Below are 20,524 nucleotides of genomic sequence, written 5' to 3'. Positions count from 1 at the left end.
CCAGAGGTCTGCTCTCCAGGAGTTCTTCCCCTAGTCTGTATAAATACCTGGGATTGACCCGGCCCAAGTGCAATACTTGGCCTTGTTGAACCTCACTAGGTTCACATGGGCCCACTTCTCCAGCTTGTTCAGGTCCCTCTAAATAGATTCCTTTCCTTCCAGCGTATCAACTGCACTGCTCAGCCTGGTGTCATGTGCAAACTTGCTGAGGGTGCACTCAATTCCATCATCTACGTCACTGATGAAGATGTTGAAGAGCACTGTTCCCAAAACCAGCTCTTGGGAGACATCTCTCGTGACCGGCCTCCACTCAGACATAGAACCATTAATCACAACTCTTTGGCTTTGACCGGCCAACTGGTTCTCCATCCAACCAACTGTCCATCCTTCAAATCCATCTCTCTCCAATTTAGAGAGAAGGATGTGGTGAGGGACTATGCCAAAGACTTTACAGAAGTCCGGGTAGATGACATCCATCGCCCTTCCTCTGTCCACCGATGCAGTCACTCCATCATAGGTCACCAGATTGGTCAGGCAAAATCTGCCCTCGGTGAAGCTATGCTGGCTATCTCAGATCACCTCTAGGTCTCATATGTGCCATAACATGGTAACCAGGAAGATCTGTTCCATAATCTTCCCAGGTACAGAGGTGAGGCTCACTGGCTTGTAGTTCCCTGGGTCATTCTTTCTCCCTTTCTTAAAAATGGCAATAATGTTTCCCTTTTTCCAGTCACTAAAGATTTCACTCGACAGCCACAGTTTTTCAAATATGATGGAAAGTGGCTCAACAACCACATCAGCCATCTCTCTCAGAACTCTAGAATACATATCATCCAGCCCCATGGACTTACATTCAATCAGTATCATGAGGAGGTCTCGGACATGTTCCACTGTTACAGTGGGATGGAATCCTCTCACCCTCGTCTAGAGATTCAGGGTCCTGATAGACCATGGGAGCCTGGCCACCAATGAAGACTGGTCCAAAACACTTACTGAGCCCCTTAGATTTTTCCATGTCTGAGGAAGCCATTTCTCTGTTTGTATTGGAGCAGATGATCTTGAGGGAGATCACAAGACATGTGCTTGGCAACCAGGGGATCAGATCCAGCCAGCACGGGTTCACAAAGGGCAGGTCGTGCTTGTCCAACCTCATCTCCTTCTATGACTGGGTGAACAGACTGGTAGATGGGGGAAAGGCTGTTGATGTAGTTTACCTGGACTTCAGCAAGGCCTTTGACGCGGTCACCCACAGTATTCTCCTGAAGAAACTGGCAGCCCGTGATGTGGACAGGTTCACTCTTCTCTGGGTGGAGAACTGGCTGGAGGGCCGTGCCCAGCAGGTAGTGGTTAATGGAGTTAAGTCCAGCTGGCGTCCTGTTAAGAGTGGTGTCCCCCAAGGGTCAGTTTTGGGGCCCATCTTGTTTAATATCTCTACTGATGACCTAGACGAGGGGATTGAGTGTACCCTCAGTAAGTTTGCAGATGACACCTAGTTGGGAGGATGTGTCAATCTGCCTGAGGGTAGGGAGGCCCTTCAGAGGGATTTGGATAGGCTGAATAGCTGGGCTGAGCTCAATGGGATGAGGTTCAATAAGACCAAGTGCCGGGTCCTGCACTTTGGCCACAATAACCCCATGCAATGCTATAGGCTTGGGGCAGAATGGCTTGAAGAATGTAGAGAGAAGAAAAGGACCTGGTGGTGTTGGTTGATGCTCGGCTTAACATGAGCTGGCAGTGTGCCCAGGTGGCCAAGAAGGCCAATGGCATCCTGGCCTGTATTAGAAATAGTATAGCCAGCAGGAGCAGGGAGGTTGTCATGCTCCAATATAAAGGAGGGAGACAAGGTTCTTAGATTATGTATATACCCAGCGTGAGATTAAGAAACAACGGTTCAAATGTTGGTCCGACCAGTTTATTACCACTATAAACCAGGGAGATGGGGAAGGCAGACACTGTTAAGGGTGATGGGGAAGGGAAGGCAAGCGATAGGAAAGATAGGAAAGAAGCAAGGGTTTGTACAACGCAGGGAAAGTCACCAGCCAGGATCATAGGGGCGGTCCCGTTGCAAGCGGCTCCGACGGTCCGAGGCAGAAGAGCAGGGGCGGCAGAAGCGGGGGGAACAGCAGCAGTGACGGGCAGCCCTGAGCAGCAAGCAACTGTCCTGGAGAAGCGGCACAGGGTCAGCACAGGAGAAGCAGCATGGGGAAAGTCCAGGAACAGCATCAGTCAGCACCGGAGAAGCAGCAAACAGTGATCATCAGCTCGTGATGGTCCAGATGGTAGAACTCCTCGAAGGAGCGGCGAGGTCCAGGAGAAAGCAGCATGTCTCAGGCAGCAGGCCCAGGAGGGAGTTCAGCAGCAGGGATCAGCTCATGAGGTTTCCGATGGAAGAACACCAACACAGCAACAACAACACCAACAAAACCACAACCTCATGGTGGTCGATCCCTCTGTTATCCTTCATTTCTCTTGCCTACCTGACAAATCCCATGCTAGAGTGCCAGGCAAGCTTCTCCTGTGATGGCTATCTCCCCACGGAGATGAGTACTACACAAAAGAGTGTTAAGCGGCCACTGAGCTGCAGCTTGTCTCTCTTTCGTTGCCCCAGGACATGCCTATCTGCTTGTCCCTTAGACAAAGAAGGCTACTAAAAGAGGCTGACTGCCATCTCGCCACTACATCCTTTCAGGGAGCTATGGAGAGCAATAAGGCCCCCTCCTGAGTCTCCTTCAGACTAAACAATCCCAGTTCCCTCAGCTGCTCCTCATATGGACTGTGCTACAGATCCCTCACAACTTCACTGCCCTTCTCTGGCCTTGCTCTGGGGCCTCAATGTCTTTCTTGTAGTGAGGATATAATCTGGAAAGTTTGCCACAGTCTTTAAGAAACAGTACAGTATCACACTCTGTCTGCTGTGATTTTGCACTGGAAGAAAGGACAGAGTACTTAAGAATGATGATTTCTGCTCAAACAATTTCATGTGTTAACTGAAGAGCAGATAGAGGTTCTCCAACTTGGTAACACTAAGTTTAGTTGTCTAAAGGAATTTTGCTGTGGTTCGTTTTTCTTCAGGGTGGCAGCACTGCTCTAATGTATTTAAGAAAGAAACAGCATCTACCAGAAGCTGGAGACATGCTCTTGGAGGAGGCACTCCATGTCAAAGCAGGGACCGTGCTGAACAATTCCAGCATGGGAGTGACCCACGTTGGAATTAGCCCTTTCAGGAAAACCACAGCAGAGGAAAAAGCTGAAGAACCTGAGTGCTGCAGAAAACAGTAAGAAGTACAGTAGCTGAAATAAACCAATATGGAAAAGGGAGAGGGAGGAAAACCCTTACAAATGACAACAGGTTTCCATACCACCGAGCTCGTAAACAATGCAACTGAGAAGGACAGAACATACATCATGGAGAAAATGGGGTAATGTAAGGAAGTAAAGGTGTCTCACTTAAGATATACCTGGCAGAAGAGTGAGAAAACATGCATGTTTGTTTTTTCCTCCCCTCAACTATCATAGGTAGAGTCATTGAATTGTTAAGGTAGGAAAAGGCCTTTAAATCATCTAGTCTAACTGTTAAGCCATCACCACTATACACACTAATCCATGCCCCTGAGTGCCATATCTACATGCTTCTTGAATTCTAAGTTTGCATTAACTAGCAAAAAAAATTAAGTAAAAGTTCCCCAAGATTAATCTGTTTTGCCTGCAGTTTCTGTCTTGTCCATGGACAACGGAGAAAAGGGGTTGACATTCAGAAAGCAAGAGCTTTTTGAGCACTCTGAATCTTCATGTTAGAGAAACATAATGAATAACGGATTAAGGCTGCTCTTAAATTGCATTTATATTTTTTTAATTTAAAGCTTGACATAAGTCTTATCAAGTAAACTAGTATTCAAACTGTAAAATTTGTTCTGTATTTTGGTAGCAATGTGATTAAGGATGAAGTTATAGTGCTTCTGTCCTTAAAGATGTCACATCCAAATGAAGGAGCGTAAGGAAAACTTGCACTCAAGCTGCATTAAGAAATCTAAGGACTGGGATTCATTCACTACCATGTTACCCCAGGCCAGTGCACAGCATGGTGTGAAATGGTATCAGGACCAGGCAAGCTAAGATGACTGTGGACTTAAAGGAACACCCACATAGTCTCAAAGCAAGGAGTCTTTGGCTAAAAAGCAAGGAGAACATAAAAAGCACACAGATCAGAGAACTGTTCCTGACTGCCACTGCCTCTTTTTCTCTTAAAAAAAATAAAAAATAAAAAGGAAAAGGAGCAAAGGTACACAGGATTTGCGGATGAATGAACGGGTGTAAAGCACTCATAGCGAACAGTACTGAGTGTTGATTAGCATAGTGGATATTAAGGTGATGGAAAAAATTACAAGCAATTTTCTTTGCCTTTAAACCATCTTGAAAGAATTAACAAGGTAAAAGAGAAAGCTCCAAAAATTGTTCCAAAAGACAGAAAACTAAAGAAGGCAAAGCCTGCAGCAGTGTTGTGGAAATAGCTGAGGTCACTTCTCTTTTAGAAGTAAAAGTATTTGCTGAACATTAAGGAAGAAAAAGGGGAGAAAAGTAGGAGATCCTGACCTACACGCCAAAAACAATGCTCAGGTTGCAAGAGAATAGCTCACTCTGAGAGAAGCCAACAGGGTAAGGACGAGGAAAACGTGGATATAAAAGAGTAAGAAGGATTACTTTTCATTGTGGGGTTTTCTTCCTCTTAAACACAGTGCCTTGTACTAGATTTCCCGCTTGGGTGTTCATCTAACACAACTGAAATGCAGCTATTTCCACAAAAATAGGCAGCAAGCAGCCAGCACACAGTACAACACCAAACAGTAAGAAGGTACATGTGAGGACAAAGCAATAACACGCTTCTTTAATGCTTTAACAGAGCAGAAGAGTGTTTTCCACAAAAGTTCCAGCAAGCTGAATTCTACAATCCCATACTGTAAATCAACCATCCCACTTAGTCTTATTTTCTTTAAGGAAAAAAAATTATCAGTAATATCAGATACAAGCAGAGAGGTCAATCAGATGACAAAGACATTTCTCCACCACTATATTACTGCCTTAATTTTACCAAATTTGCCATCTTTTGCCAGCGAGAGTACAGCTTCTGTGAAAATATCAAAGCAAGCCTGCTATAAACATCTTAATACAAAGTGCAATCACCCATTATTTTTCTCAAATATTTATGCAAATGGTGGTGGCTCAACCTAACTTACTACTTTCCTCTACTTGTTTTAAAATACTTATGGGATTATGTCCTTCACCTGCTGTCCTTTACTACACCCAAATAAATTTAATTCTTGCAATTTTTTCTTAGTCCTACCACCCATCAATCACTACTTCCTCCTCCACTCATTCTAATTCATCAATGTCTTTCTAGTAATAAAGTGCTGAAGCAGCGCTCAAGGAACAAACTAGTAAAAACCATGAGAGGATTAGCCAACTGCTCAGTTAGACTTCAACAGAAAAGGCTATGGCTAAGTGGCTTCCTCAGAGCAAGGAATTCTGTGCCTCTATCTGCATCTGTATTTTGGCTATTAGATAACAATGCACTGGAAATGGGACACACGTGGACTTGGTACCTGTGACAGCTGCACACCTTGAATCCTGGATAGCTCCTGGGCAATCAGATGAAATTAGCAAATCAAAGGTTTGGTATCATCTCTGAGAGACTCACAAAGCTCAGCCACACACCTCAAATGCCATAGGACACTGCTGAGGCCAAAAGCTTAAATTGGTTCCAAAAGTAAAAGGGACAGATTCAAGGATGAAATCTACTGAGTGCTATTCAACACAAAACACAGCAGCTTCTCAGTGAAAGGCTGCCTGCTGCTGGAAGCTCTCAGTGCTCTGGGAAAGGTCTGCTATTGCTTGCTTCACCTTCATCTTCTTTCTAAGCATCCCCTCTATCAGACACTACTGGCCTCAGCACACCTTTGGCCTGACCTCGTGCTGCCATCTACATTAAATCTCTCTGGATCACTGTCATGGAATAGAGCTACCACTGTAGGTATTGTGAAAGCAGTAGAAATAACTTGGAAGGCTTTTTCTTCTATTTTCCATTTCCACACTTGGTCTCTGATTTCATGCATCCTCATTCATCCTTAACTGACTTTAAGAAGTGTGGTTTTCCAGTATGACCCGTCCCAAATGTCTCCCACCAATATAAATGAGGTCTACAATAACGGGGGCCTAATGCACTACAGTAAAACACTGGGAGGTTTTTGGGTTTTTTGTAATGCAAACCTGCAGTTTCCAAAATTGATCTGCTGCCTTCAAGATGGCATCTCTAATCTTTCACACTCCCCCAGCCATCTCTCTGTTGTTAAAGGAATCCAATTCCTTCTAATTAGCTCTTTACCTACTAATTACTAATGTGGTTGTTAATACAGAATTCATAAAGATGTCACAATAGGTAACACCAAGCTGTATTCTTAGACAACCAACGCCGCCTCAGTGATGCTGCCTATAGATCTTCATTTATGAGCTAATCAGTGTAAGTCTTCCTCTGGGTCTACATGATGACATTTCATCCTTCATGCTTTTTTGAAGGCTAGTTGGTACCAGCCATCAATCAGCTTACTCCATTGGAAAATTTCTGGGATAAATTCACCCCTCTGTTTCAAACGCCTTAGTGAAAACTAAACGTACGACTCTTCTTCAACCATCATTCACTGGCTTTTAAGCTGCATTAAAAGATAAAATCCACTTTATCCATGTTATATTTTATAGCGTTCCATAACCCAATCCACTAGATCTTCCAACAAATTCTGCTGGCCTTTGTTTCAATGTTTCACTAAGGGCAAGATAACAGAAGTACAAATTAGAGTTTAAAAAATAAATGATGGAAAGACCAATCATCACTGAAGTGTTCAAAAGTCTCAAAGAATTAAGTACTTAAAATACATCAATAACAAAAATTACCTACAGTATCGATGGCAAAAGAAATACTAACCTCAAGGTACGTAATACTCCTAGGTTCATGAGTTTAAAACTCAACGAATATAAACTAAAACACAGATCTCTCAAGCTGTCATTCCAAAGAAAGGATAGGGTCAACTGCCTTCAGCAAAGAACTTCTCATCACTGCATCAACACTATGATCAGGAGAGATTAAGCTTAGAGTTGAGAATTGTCAGTTCCCAAAAGCAGAACTTGACAAACATCTCCCCTTTCATCACTGATGCGTAGTGAAACGCATTCAGTGCCTGATGCGTAGCTGAATCTTACCATAGTAAGATACTAGACACAAGCATTCTACCTTAATTACAACACATTTTCTTATTTAATACACTTTCATCAGCTTAAATGAATGGTTGTTATTAGTTGAGCTAACAGCCACACGATAATACTCTAGAGAGATATCAATGCTTGTTGGTGCATTAACCAAGAGCAGAGGGGCTGAGGTCAAGCACGTGTCAATGCAAATGAAGCAGTATTAGGCACTAACAGTTTAATGTACTAGACTGTCTCAGATAATGAAAATTACAGGATGAAAAGAATGAGATAAAGTTATCTGTAAGCGTACTAACAATAAAAACAATAAACGATGTTTTAAAGGGAAAGAAACCTTCCATCCTCTAATGTCTTCAACTGTATTCTAGCAAGGTGAGGGTTTTTTCTAAATTAGAAAAGAGTAGAAAAGAAGTGAAATACATTCTAACAATACCAATGCTTCTCATATAAACAACTTATAAGTACTCTTCCAAACTTAATTACTTAAGCTTTCCTTTGGGGAAAACAAATAACGTTAATAAGCTCTGTCATGTGCGTAAAGGTACAGCATTCAAAATGAATCTTCAGGAAAGACCAAAGAAAGCTGATAATTTCCTTGTTTATGTGCATATATACACTACACTACTACACTATAACATATCCCATCCATATAGCAGCTTAACAAAATCAAAACTGCCTTTGTCTTCCAAACCTCAATCATACAACTATCAGAAATAAGGTTTGCCAATCATTAAAAACTAGCACAACATAGCTCTTGTAAGTATAGATGCTTGCACACATCAAACTTAAAATGAGATACAGCCCTGGAGATGCCATCTTCTCAATTCTGCTTTCTAAAAGGCTTCTTTGTCTACAATGAGAAGACACTGTGCTAACTGGGGAAAGACTTCGTGGCAAGAAGTAATGGAAAGTATTACTATTTTCTTAACTCTATGTCTATAAATATCCAAGGAGTGCAAGGCAGAGGAACAAGGCCGGACTCTTCTCTGCAGTGTGTGGTGATAGGACGAGGGGAAATGGACACAAACTGATGCACAGTAAGTTCTGCACAAATGTGTGTGGGAACAACTTCTCAGTGCAGTGATGGAGCACTGGCACAGGCTGCCCAGAGAGGTGGTGGAGTCTCCTTCTCAGGAGACATTCAAAACCTACCTGGATGCCTACCTGTGCAACCTGGACTAGGGAGCTGCTTTGGTAGGGGGGTTGGACTAGATGACCTCTAGAGGTCCCTTCCAACCCCTACATTTCTGTGATTCTGTAATTCAAAAGAAAGAATTTGAGGCAGAGCCAAAACTTAAATTTTATAATAGAAAAATTTCCACAGAAATCTAAAGGAAAAAAAGACTCCTATTTTCACTGAAGGGATTAATTACAAAATTACAACACTCTTCCACTGCGGTGTTTGAATTCCAAAATTGAAGAAACAAAAGGAAAAACTTCCTTTATTAGTTTTCTTTGTTCCAGGTGAAAGAAATGCAGACAGTAAATAAAATGCATACCAAGAATTCTGTTGCTTTTCTTATATATGTATTTCTTAGATATAATATGAGAAGAGAGATCACCACACCTTACTCTTAACCAAAAGCCTCTCCTCATCTGACACTAAGGAAAGTAGTGAGACCTCTCTTCAATAACTGTACTCAGGGTTACAAACGTCCAACATTTTCTGAGAAGATGTAATGACCCCAAATGCCACATAAACTCCAGGGGAAACTGTTTTCAGAAAGGACACTTCCCATGGAAACAGTGGAGTCATTGACTCCAGAGGTGCTGGAGAAAAGGGCAGATGTAGTACTGGGCATGGTGACGATGGGCTGACTGTTGAGTTAGCTGATCTAAGAGGTCTCTTCCAACCTTAACGACTCTGTGATTTTTTTAGTATGAGATGGGGAAGGTCAAGTAGGTGAGCAACATCCCTTCTTTGCTCCTGAGAAAATATTACAATCATAGAATCACCAAGGTTGGAAAAGACCTCCAAGATCATCCAGTCCACTGTACTGGAAAATATTTCAACGTTTTAAGCTCCTTGCTTGACAACCCCTCTCCCAGAAGAAGCTAAATCCCTTGTCTTCATGCACTGTTCTCCAAATACCTTACTCACGGTTTGCCCATCCTCTCCCTTTTCACTGCCTCAGTACCTTTACAATTATTTCTGCTCAGCTTGTCCTCATATTGAAATGTCTTCTGACTGCATTCCCACCTACTAGAGACCAACTGAAAAAATAAGGAATATAAATTTTTGTAAAATGCTTTATTATTCAGACACTGGGGCTGATCAGCATTTCTAATTTAGATAAGAAAGTTCCTGATATAAGGATTAGATTTCATAACAAACTATGAAAAGAATGCACAGATTAACACTACAGATCTTAAAGAAAAGGAGTCTATAAAGCTGCATAAAAATTCATTTAACACATCATAAGGATGCAGTGCTAAACTCTATGCTCTGAGCGTGCTGCATCAACACAAGTGAAAATGACCACACTTACCTGCGAATAGATAACATCCAGATGCAAAGAAGAGGATATGTCAAGTAAATTTAATTGAATGCAACAACAAAATGGTCATTCAGGTCTACAAATGCAAACAATAGGCAACAATGCAAATTGGCACTAAGAAAGCAGCCAGTTCTGAGAAAAGCCCAATGCTGTTATTCAGTTCAGAAAGGAACAGGAGACGTTAATATTCCCTTGACACAAGAGAACTGAAATTGTCCTTAAAACTGAAAAAGAAAGAAAATTTGCTGTTGGAGTGTTCCCTGGCCTACTTCTCGAGGAACAAATTACTCTCTCTCTTCAACTTCCTACTAGTTTAGACAATAACAGGCAGGCTCGATGTGAAGGATGTGCTCCTGAGTAAAACACAGACACACATCAGTTCCTAGCTCTGTAACATAACTAGGTGTGTGTTCTGGTTTTGTGGTGTTGATGCCGGTATTCCACATCAGAGCATCATGCAGCAGTGAAGGAGTTAATGCTGTGGGAGCAGCAGAGGGGCGGAGCTCCGCACCGGATGTCAGGCGGCACTCTGCCTGGGCGCGCTCCTCTGGGCTGAGGCGGAGCAGCAGCACGTGTGCTTCCCCTGCAATTCCTCCTTAACGTAAGCTCACAGCTTTTGGTTTGGAAACTTCATTTCTCTCTCAATTGTTCAATTTTATTAGATTTAGTAGTTACCGTTCCTTCTCAAATCGTGCCGTTGTTTCTTTTTGTAGACCCATCTATTCCCGCTGTTTCCCCTCCCCCCGGAGCGCGGCTCTGCTCGGGCGGCCAAGTGGTCACTGACGCAGTTTTTTTTTCTTTCCCTTTCTCTCTCCCTTCTCGATTTTCCCTTGGGTCACTGTCACGGATAACACCGTGACAGTATGATATCAAACCAAAGTGAACAACAGTCAGAGGGTGCCTTACTTCCTCTTTCTCACCTATTCTTTGCTTTCTCTCATCCTCCTAATAAAAAATGAATTCAGCTGGTACGGCAGTAATCCTCTCTTATCCCATGGATCTATTTGTGCAGCTTCTCAGTGTTCTGCTACCTGCTACAATCCTGCACTCAAAGGAACTGCACTCTTACAATAAGAAATCAAGTTCAGACTAAGTATGTCATGGTCTATTGGATTTTAAAATTGTTTGTCAAAGTGTATAGACTTTAAAAAAGTGATATTAGCTCATTAAAATTGCAAAGCTAGACAGTTAAAAGCTAGGCAATGCAAAGAAAGTAGCCTAAGCAATTTTCATTTAACTGTGTTATGATATGACCTTTAATTACTTGATTCAATAACATTTTTTCCTTCAACTGTTTTTAGCATTTCATCTCTTAGATTATTTAAACAAATGGAAAATATAAATTCCTCCCTACGGGTACCTCATGGGTCAACAGTAGAGCCAGAACAATTAGATCAACACCACAGACCTCTACACTACTTGAGTTAAGAAACCGTAATCGCAGCATAGTGTCCTTCAATACATCACCCACTGCTGAAGGAAACAAGACATGGATTGCTTCCTCTAAGCAAGAGCCCTTCTGTCCTTACACAATGACCAACCTGCTGTGCCCCCTTCCTCAAGACCTGGCTTGACTATAGTCTTCTACAGCTCATGCAGATCTTCTATAGCTCATGCAGATCTTCTATAGCTCATGCAGATCTTCTATAGCTCATGCAGATCTTCTCTTCCAGCCTCAAATGAGAATAATTCAGATTCCTGTCTTCCAGCAATCACAGTAATGCCTCCAGGCCAAGTGCTAGCTATAAGCCAGCCCCATCTTGCCTCCATCACCAGTTCTGCTGCTCTTGCATTGAGACTGTGCACCGCCTTCTCACAGAGCTCCTTCCATGTTAGAATTCCTCTCTCAGCACCCGATTGTGCTTTACAGTAAAGAGAAAATACATGAACATGTGTGCACCTGCACTCAATTGCCACATCAAAGTGAATCGAAGTGAATTTCACTTTTAGCAGTGATGTGTATCACGAACCAGATCCTTTACAGATAGATGCACTCATACTTCAAAAAAGCAAATACAAAAGTTGAAGGTAACAAATGATCTGTCTCAATCAGGAGTTTTGTGTTTTCTGGACCCTCCTCATTACTCCAGAGCTTTACAGTACCACAGAAGTTGGAACTGGAACTTTAAGACAAAGTGTGTAACCCACAGTTATAGAACAGCAAACCCTGGCCCTACTCCCAGGAGTGCGTATTATAAAGACACCACAACACACAACATGAACAAATGATAATCAAAGCTCATCTGCACTACTTTAGACGAATATAGAACAAGAAACACAACACCAGCCTCTTAAAATTGTTAACTTCATACTGACAAAAGATACTCTGCATCTTGTTCATGCTACTGGGAAAAGCTGCCATTCTTATATTAATAATTCTTCCCAGCATTACTCAGTCATTGCACATTAGAACCAGCAGCTGGAGAGTTTTGACTGATAATGAAACCTGTAACAAGCCATTTTCAGCCGTCTTTTCCAAACAATAAGGGAATTAAAATTTCAATTTAAATGCAGAGGTTTGAAACACGCTTCAGTGGCAAAATTACTTCAATTAATGTGAGTGGAATACAAAGAACAGACTGCAGAAATGCGTTGCAGCAGGCAGAAATTATGCCATTAGCGTGCTTGCATCAGCCTAACACAGCGACTGCAAAGGTCTAATTTAGACTGTACATATCACAAAGCTACAGGCAACAATATTAATCGTTGCTCCAATTTCAATGCGAGGGATACAAGCTCCTTGTCAGATCACTCTGGGCTTTTCGTAAGCCAGGAGCATCTGTTTACCTTGAGGAACAATACAGAAGACAAAGAGATCTATAAATATTCTGCATTTCTGACAGTTTAGTCATTATTTTACATAATATTCTTATCATAAAAAAGGAGAAAGGAATTATCCTGCAGCCAGAGAGCAATTACAACATCACAGTCTTGCAGAGGAACTATTAACACAAGATGGCAAAAGCCAATGAGCCCAGAGCAATTTTTGTATATGAAAAGGCTCCAAATGCAGGTTGGTTACTTTTTCTCTGTTTCAGGTGAAATTTGTCTTCAAATGAAAATTCGAAGAGTAAATGAGTAAATGAACAGCTGAAAGCATTTAATTTTCACTCAAGTTTCCAATGCATTCCTTAATTTAATAAAAATCTGAACAGTAGCTTCTTCTGTCATTCTCATTTGACTTCTTTAGAATGGATTCTCCACTGTGGGGCAAAAGTACTTTGGTAGACTATAGTAGTTTGTACTTCTAATATTGGCTCTATCTTACAGCCTTGGGCAAGCTTACCTATACATGCAATCCACATTGACAGACGTACACGTACGTATATATACACAGACCAAAGAAATTGCACACAATGTATTGCAAACCAGTAATACAACACAAATATGTACTTCAAAACACTTCTTACTTTTTATTTCAGATAGAAAATGAACTGTTTTTTCTGGAAATTCCCTCTGAAAATAATTCTTTAAAAAACCCACAAGCAAACTAGAACTTAATCAGCACAAAGAGTATGTCTATCAGCAAAAGAAATCATCCACATTGGTTGAAATTTCAACCAATAACAATCTTAACACTTAATTCTACGTTTTGCCCTGAACTTTGCTCCATTAATTTACATCACCTTCATCTCATAATTAAAAATATCAGGCTGACACCTCATTCCAATTTCTTACACCAGAAACTTTTGATCAAGTGTGACTGCATCCCTACATGCTGCCTCAGTCCTTACATTGCTGATCCCTTTCGAGCAATTCAAACATGTTTTATATAACATTTTACAAAACTTCACCTCATGTTACAGAATAGAAATACATTACCCAACCCAGATGACTTACAGAATGGTAGGAAAGACAGAAGATGATCATTCATGTTTGAAGTAAAGCAACAATCTAAGGAGAATAAGATTGAGCATGTCCCTGGAAGATGGTTTTGAAAAAGACAAAAGGGAAGATTGTGACCAGATTACAGAAAGATGATTACACCAGATGTGGCATAAAAACAGAACACACACAACAGAAAAGACCAGGAAGGTGAAGGAAGAATGAAATCAAGCAAGAAAATGTGACAGGAACAACAAAAATCCAGATACACTTACACAAGCCATCAGAGAAAATGAGGAAACAGACATCAAACCACCTTATACAGTTTAGAGGTTCAGAATCACAGAATTGTAAGGGTTGGAAGGGATCTCTAGAGATCGAGTACAACCTCCTGCCAAAGCAGCTCCCTAGACCACGTTGCACAGGTAGGCATCCAGGAGGGTCTTGAACATTTTAAAAGTCATATTTCAGGTAAAATGAGAGAAAACAGAAAAGAAATTGAAGCTCTAGTTTGGACTTTAGGAGTACAGGATGACAACGCTATGATTTTCAGCTCTTCATCCTGCTGAATAATGAATGGCTTAGTTAAAAAAAAAAGTGAAGAGGGATAGCTAAGATTGAACTTGTGAGAAATGCAAGGGACAGTGAAGTTAATAAAGGAAATAACAGAGAAGGCATTGAAAAGACTTCCTTAAAGCATTATTAGGAAAATATATATTTGCCTTCACTTCTGAATCACAGAATAGCTGAGGTTGCAAGAACCTTCAGAGATCTTCTAATCCAACGCTTGCTGATGCAAGGTCAGCTACAGCAGGCTGCCCAGGCCCGTGCCCAGTCTGGATCTGAAAATTATCCATGGAGACTCCACAACAATCTCTCTGGGCAACCTGTCACAGTGTTCAACCATCCTTGCAGTAAAGCATTCCCTCACATTCAGATAGAATTTCTTATATTTCAGTCTGTGCCCTGTGCCTCTTGTCCTGGCATTGGGCACCACTGAGAGAAATTTGGCTGTGTTTTCTCTCAGCCTCCTACCAGATATTTACAAAGGTTGATAGGTCTCCCTCAGACTTCTTTTCCCAAAGCTAAGCAGTCCTAGTACTCTCAGCTTCTCCTCACAGGAGAGATGTTCCTACTCCTTAACTATCCTTACAGCCTTTCACTAGCCTTGCTCCACTAAGTTTCTCTCTCCTGTAGTGAGGATTCCAGAACTGGACACGTATCAGGAATGCATATAACCTCTCTCAAACTTTCTTGGTTACTGTAGAAGTAAGTTCCAAGAAATAAAGGATTGGAGTCTGGTTAGGAAAATTTGCTTGTTAAGTTTAGAAACAAAAAAGATTTATTTTAAAGAAGTTCAGAAAGAATGTCTCCACCACAGGACTGGAATTGCAAGGTATGCTTGTAGAAGAGGTGGAAACATAGATAAAAATACTTGAAGGAAGGGAGAAAAGATGAAAAACGAGCTGGAGATAAGGAATAAGGATCAAGAGTCCCAGTAAAAGACCCAGAGGAAGACAAAAGAACTCATCACACCTAAATAGTGAAAGATGTTTGCCTGACTAATAACTGATGTAGTGAGTGCCTTCTGAGAGATGAACATGGAGAGAAAAAAGGTATCTCTTCCACAACAAAAATTGTGGTGAAATAATTTATAAAATGTAAAGAATGATGACAACACAGGCATCTGGGAAATTCATTTGAATAATATTTAAAATATAAGAAAGCAAGAAGAGATTGTCAGCAAACAGAACAGTTCAGGAGAAGGCCTAAGAACATTTTGGGAGCTATATTAGAAAGCTGAGAGAAAAAAATTGCATAGAGAAGTAAGTTCTAAAAGCAGCAGGAAATCCTATGTGCGGATCAAATGAGCAAAGAAAGAACTGGTTATAAAAAGGATTATGACAAGTAAACAGGTGAAGGCAGCTCTGAAAGTACAAAATAAAAACAAGAGACAACCAAACAAGAACAGAGACTGTGACCCAAAGTCTAGCCAGGGAGGATCAAAATGAAAACAAACAGAAGCTTCACTTAAAGAAAGCAGCAACTGACAAAACAAGTAGGAAAATTAAAAAGCAAATAATGTAACACAAATGGCAGACCTGTCTACAGGTGATCAGACAGCTGACAAGGATATCTTCACTGAGTGTTTGCCCAGGACAAGGTCTGACATCTTACCAGCATGTCTGTTGCATTGAGGTAGTGCTTGCTGGCCATGCACTGCTCCAGCTTCTGGGGGACCTGTTTGATGTTCTCTATCTCATCCAGCAAATTCAGGACATGTTTGTGTTCAATCCCTTCAATCCACAACTTGCGTAACTCGTCCCTCTTGCAGTGCAGCAGCATCTTGCATGAGAGCAGGTTCTCCTTCACCTACAAGCAATGTGTCAGAAGATTAAATTAAATCTGCCCCCGTAACTTGCACTTCTAACACAAACCAGCCCATTCCCACTCCTACCTACTTTAATAGGAATTTCAAAAATATCTTAAGACAGTGATAGAATTCAATTTCTTTGGTTATTCCTCTAGCTAAAAGAAATGGGAATTGTTTTCAAAGTGAAATGCTTTTAGTACCAGTTTTGTACTATTAGTGAGAACTTAACTGGAGTATGATCACATGAACAAATGTAGGATCCTATTAGCCACGACCAAGGACTTATTTGCAGTTTTCCAAAAAACATTTCAGTATTTTGGCATACAACAACAATCTAATTTGCAGTGAAAGCAAATAAACCACTACTAATTTTTCTGATGCAAACATTCTCCATCTGTCTATTGAATCTTCTGGCACATCTCCTCCTTTCTCCAAGCTGCATGTTCATTTCTTGAAGCCTAATTGTCTGACAGTACAATCACTTTCCCAATAGCTTGAGCAATAACAGGTTTGTTTTTATGAGATCTGGTATCAGTGTAACAAATAGGTGTTAGGATAGAATTCAACTCAGCATTTTTATATATTTACATCTATAAATATCTAAGGAACAGGAGGCAAAGGAAGGAGGCTGGACTTGCAGTGTGTAGCGATACAAGGGGAAATGGCCACAAACTGATGCACAGTAAGTTCTGCACAAATGTGTGTGGGAACTTCTTCACAGTACAGGTGATTCAGCACTGGCACAGGCTGCCCAGAGAGGTGGTGGAGTCTCCTTTTCCGGAGACATTAAAGACCCACCTGGACGTCTACCTGTGCAACCTGGACTAGGGAGCTGCTTTGGAAGGGGGGGTTGGACTAGATGATCTCTAGAGGTCCCTTCCAACCCCTACAATTCTGTGATTCTGTGATCGTATGTCAGATGCTCATCCAACTGGCAAAGTCTCTTCTTATTCTATCCCACTGCTAACAAAGAGGCAGCAAGAGCTATACTTATCCATTCTCCCTGGTTATGCCCATAGCCTACATTCTGTGCTGTAAGGTTCTCCCAGTATCCTCTGATAAGGTCAGTAAAATCTAACTTTTCATGCATAATGTAAATCAATAATCACATATTAAAATATGGGAGCAATTAACAACACAGCTTCACACATTGCTTTCTCACTACTCCGGCTTTTGAGTTAAGTTTTGAGTACTCAGGCTCCAATCTTTTCTCACGAACTCTCACTGAATTACACATGAGGAGAGACTGAGAAGTAGGCCCTTACATTTATTTTTAAATAAGAAGACTTCAGAGTACTCCAGAAATCCCACTTCAGTGTACCTTGTCCACGTAAAGGCAGTTAGCCAAATGCACAGCCAGAGCAAAATACAGACATCTGGTAATTAACTTTGGTATAGAGCAGCCTCCAGACAGTCAGAAGAGACTAAGACTTCAACAGAGTAACATCATTCTTTTCAGAAAGACATTTCGAAGTTTAATGCTGAAAAACCCACAGACAACAGAAAATCTGTAAGTGTTATAACTTGCCACAAAAGCAAAGGGAAACTAAAATGCACAGAGATTTCATTTTGGACATAATCCCTGTTCAATACCTTAATTTAAAATGTTGGACTGACCTAGCATACCATCATCAGTGGGCTGCTCTTACACAGAGCAAAACTGGGTCAACTACAACAGTTGTGGGGCTAGAAGGAATCTCACAAGACATTTCTAAACCAGTCCTTGCATGAAAGATGATGAATTATATCTACATTTGGGAGCACAGAAAAGAATGAACAGTAAGCCTTTAAGAACCAACTTCCTTGTGGCAGGTCTAAGTGCTTCTCCTCTAACCCAATTTTACAGTGGTAACACCTCTAAAGCTAGATCCCAAATTGAGACAAAAGCAAGCTGTTCCAACAGGTATTCATACAAGAATTAACTACAAAAGGTATACATACAGAGGAATCTGGACTGCCTATCATTTCCACAGTTCCTAACATAAACAAATGCCTGTGCAATCAAAATCATAAGGATTTACTGATACAGAATGATGACAAATCAGATCTGGGGCCTCCCATGAGAGTAAGACAAAGCTACCACAATACATGTTGACCAAAACTAATAGGAAACCTTAAATATCAAAAGGTCCTTCACCTTTAGAGTCTTTCTTCCACACAGGACCAAAAGGTCTCCTCCCAGTATGTTTGTTTTGACCTCTGTAAAGCTTAGTACACTGTGTGAAAACACGCCACCAGCAATAGCTTACTTCAAATTTAGTGCAATTGATCTCTGCTTTCAAAGCGCTGAGCTTTGCACATATATCCTAGAATGAACTCTTACCCTTGGAAAGCATCAAGATGGTCTCATTCTCTTTGAAAATGCTAAATGAATTTTAAAAGGCAGAAGGGTCAGTACGTAGCCCCCAGAAGGGTCACAGCCTACTGCTCCTAAAGCAATACTGTGAAAGGTTCTGAGACCTCTCCAGAGACAGGAAAAAAAAAAAAAAAAGGAACAATTCTGGTGCCTAGATTGCAAAGTTTAGGTGAGGCAAACCACACGGGAAGTAAAAGACAGGACAAGAGACCAAAGAATTTATCTATTGCTATAGTAATCAGAGATGGAAGGAGAGAGCAGACGGAACAAGTCCACAACAAAGAGTGCCTGAGTTATTTATTGACCCAGTACTGAAGTGTGAGCACTCAAAACACAGAAATACATGGGGGCACAGAGTTCATGTGCATTCACACAACAGAACTGAGTTTGGAAATAGCACCAAAATTCATATTCTCTGAGGAAAAAACAAGCTGATGAATCACCCAGACTACTCTGGAGGTTGTCGGAGGCCAACATACAAAGACATGAACAGATCAGATGGAAAGGTGTTAGCTTAGCAGCCCTTAGACTTCAAAACCTGACAGCAACTTGCCCAGACAGTAAATGAACAGAGGGCACTGCAAAGCTTTGCTCTTCTTACCCTTCTCTTATTTTTCTCTTTAATTACCTGTGTTCTGAGACCTTATGGAAAACACACTGGCAGTAAGACATCACCTGGGACCACTGCATTAAGAGTGGATGCTCTGCTCCCAGTTACCAGAGTCTGGTTAGCACCCAGCAGTGCCTTCTCAATTCAATTTTTAGTTCACTTAAAGATGACAACAAGTAGCTGGAAAAAGGTGAGAAATAAGAGGTTAAAACGTGAGCTTACATTCCACCGCCAATAACGGAACAGAACTCAGGAGAAGTTGCAAACATTTGTACAAAGACTACAGGCTATCCAGGGAGTGCAAGCAGAGCAACATCCGTGAAGTCAGCCCTCACCTGTTTGATTTTGTTCCGTGAGTTGGTGATGCGCTCTGTGATGCTCTGGTAGGTGCGAATCGCAGTGGTGAGCTCAGTGTAGTGCTGCACAATGAGCTCATCCAAATCCCGGTCACACTTCTCATACGCTTCTTCCAGGCGGCCCTTCTCATTCTCTCGATCCTCAACGTCATCACTGGTAGACAGAGTTCTAAGGACAAAAAGGTGTTAAAAATAAGGATATTTTGACATTACTTCTCAGGACAAGAAGCCTCTTCTTAAAATGTTCGCTGTGGACCAGACACTGCTTTCAGTCTCACATCGCCTCTTTTTTTGTTTGTTTGTTTTTCTGTTCATTACCTGATTTTCAGATGCTTGGAAGCCCTTTTTAATTGACAGTATTACTGGATTTATGAAAAAGGGGAAGTGATGTCAGTTACTGTATTGCCCGACTGCTGTGACCGTGGGGACAGTATAACATCTGAAATATATCCCCCATTTATTACTTACAAAGAGCTATCCAGAAGAAATTCTATTTTAGCAGATAGAGAATCCCACCAAAAGCCTACCCAAGCCTTGACTGACATAAATAGCCAGAACTCAAACATCGTTTCCTTGTTTCCTTTTATCTGGGACATAACGCCATGAACAAATGCTCCCTTTCTCTGAAAGTCAAAGGAAGCATACCCAGAGCTTCCAGTTCACTGCTTGTGCTTCCCTACAAAGAAAAACAACAGGCTGTGCCACCCACTCAAGGGCTCCATCTTTAAAAGTAGAGGGACAAAAAAGAAAAAATAAAACAAGCCATTTCACAAGAGATCACGATTCCAGAAAGAGCAGCTAAGAAAACTCAAGTGAGCAAGCAAATCTGTACTACCAGATGGAACATGGCACGACGGGAGGATGAGTATACTTGTCCGACTCGACAAACAAGGAAGAAAGGAGAATTAAAGCCACAATGCCTCCTACAGCTCCATGAACAACAACACACCCAAGCGGTGTATTTTATTTGACACAATTCTACTGCTTTTACCCTTTGGCAGTGGCAGAAGGCCTGAACATATGGAAGTGAGGATGGAAGGTGAGGATCAAAGTCTCCTTCGTTATGGCTCAGAACTACCAGTGTAGGTTCTTTACACTCTCGTCCTCCTCCCAAACATGAAGAGCTGCCATATATTACAGGTGACAAGGGTGCACCTCTGCTTTTGCCCAAGGAACACCTAGAAATGAGGCTACCCCCAGTTTATCCTCCTCACTCCATGAAGGTTACTTAACATCTTCCAGTGCATAAGATTG

At 41.4% G+C, this 20,524-nt stretch overlaps 1 protein-coding gene across 2 annotated transcripts in view; it reads right to left on the bottom strand.

The window, feature by feature from the left end:
• Window positions 1-20,524, bottom strand: part of EXOC4 (exocyst complex component 4) — a 406,844-nt gene that overhangs the window by 369,128 nt on the left and 17,192 nt on the right. Inside the window, exons 2-3 of one of the 2 annotated variants that reach the window (XM_065743825.1) lie at window positions 19,250-19,439; window positions 15,753-15,947 (exon numbers count right to left, since the gene is read on the bottom strand). In XM_065743825.1, coding sequence (XP_065599897.1) covers window positions 15,753-15,947; window positions 19,250-19,439 — 385 coding nt within the window. Of the gene's footprint in view, window positions 1-15,752; window positions 15,948-18,905; window positions 19,061-19,249; window positions 19,440-20,524 lie in introns of those variants that run through there. The other variant, XM_065743826.1, reaches the window with a different exon arrangement.

This window comes from Cyrtonyx montezumae, unplaced genomic scaffold (genome assembly GCF_038088225.1).
Source record: "Cyrtonyx montezumae isolate F1298 unplaced genomic scaffold, pur_monq_1.0 scaffold_3, whole genome shotgun sequence".
NCBI classification, from domain to species: Eukaryota; Metazoa; Chordata; class Aves; order Galliformes; family Odontophoridae; genus Cyrtonyx; species Cyrtonyx montezumae.
This window is presented reverse-complemented; position numbering and strand designations above follow the sequence as displayed.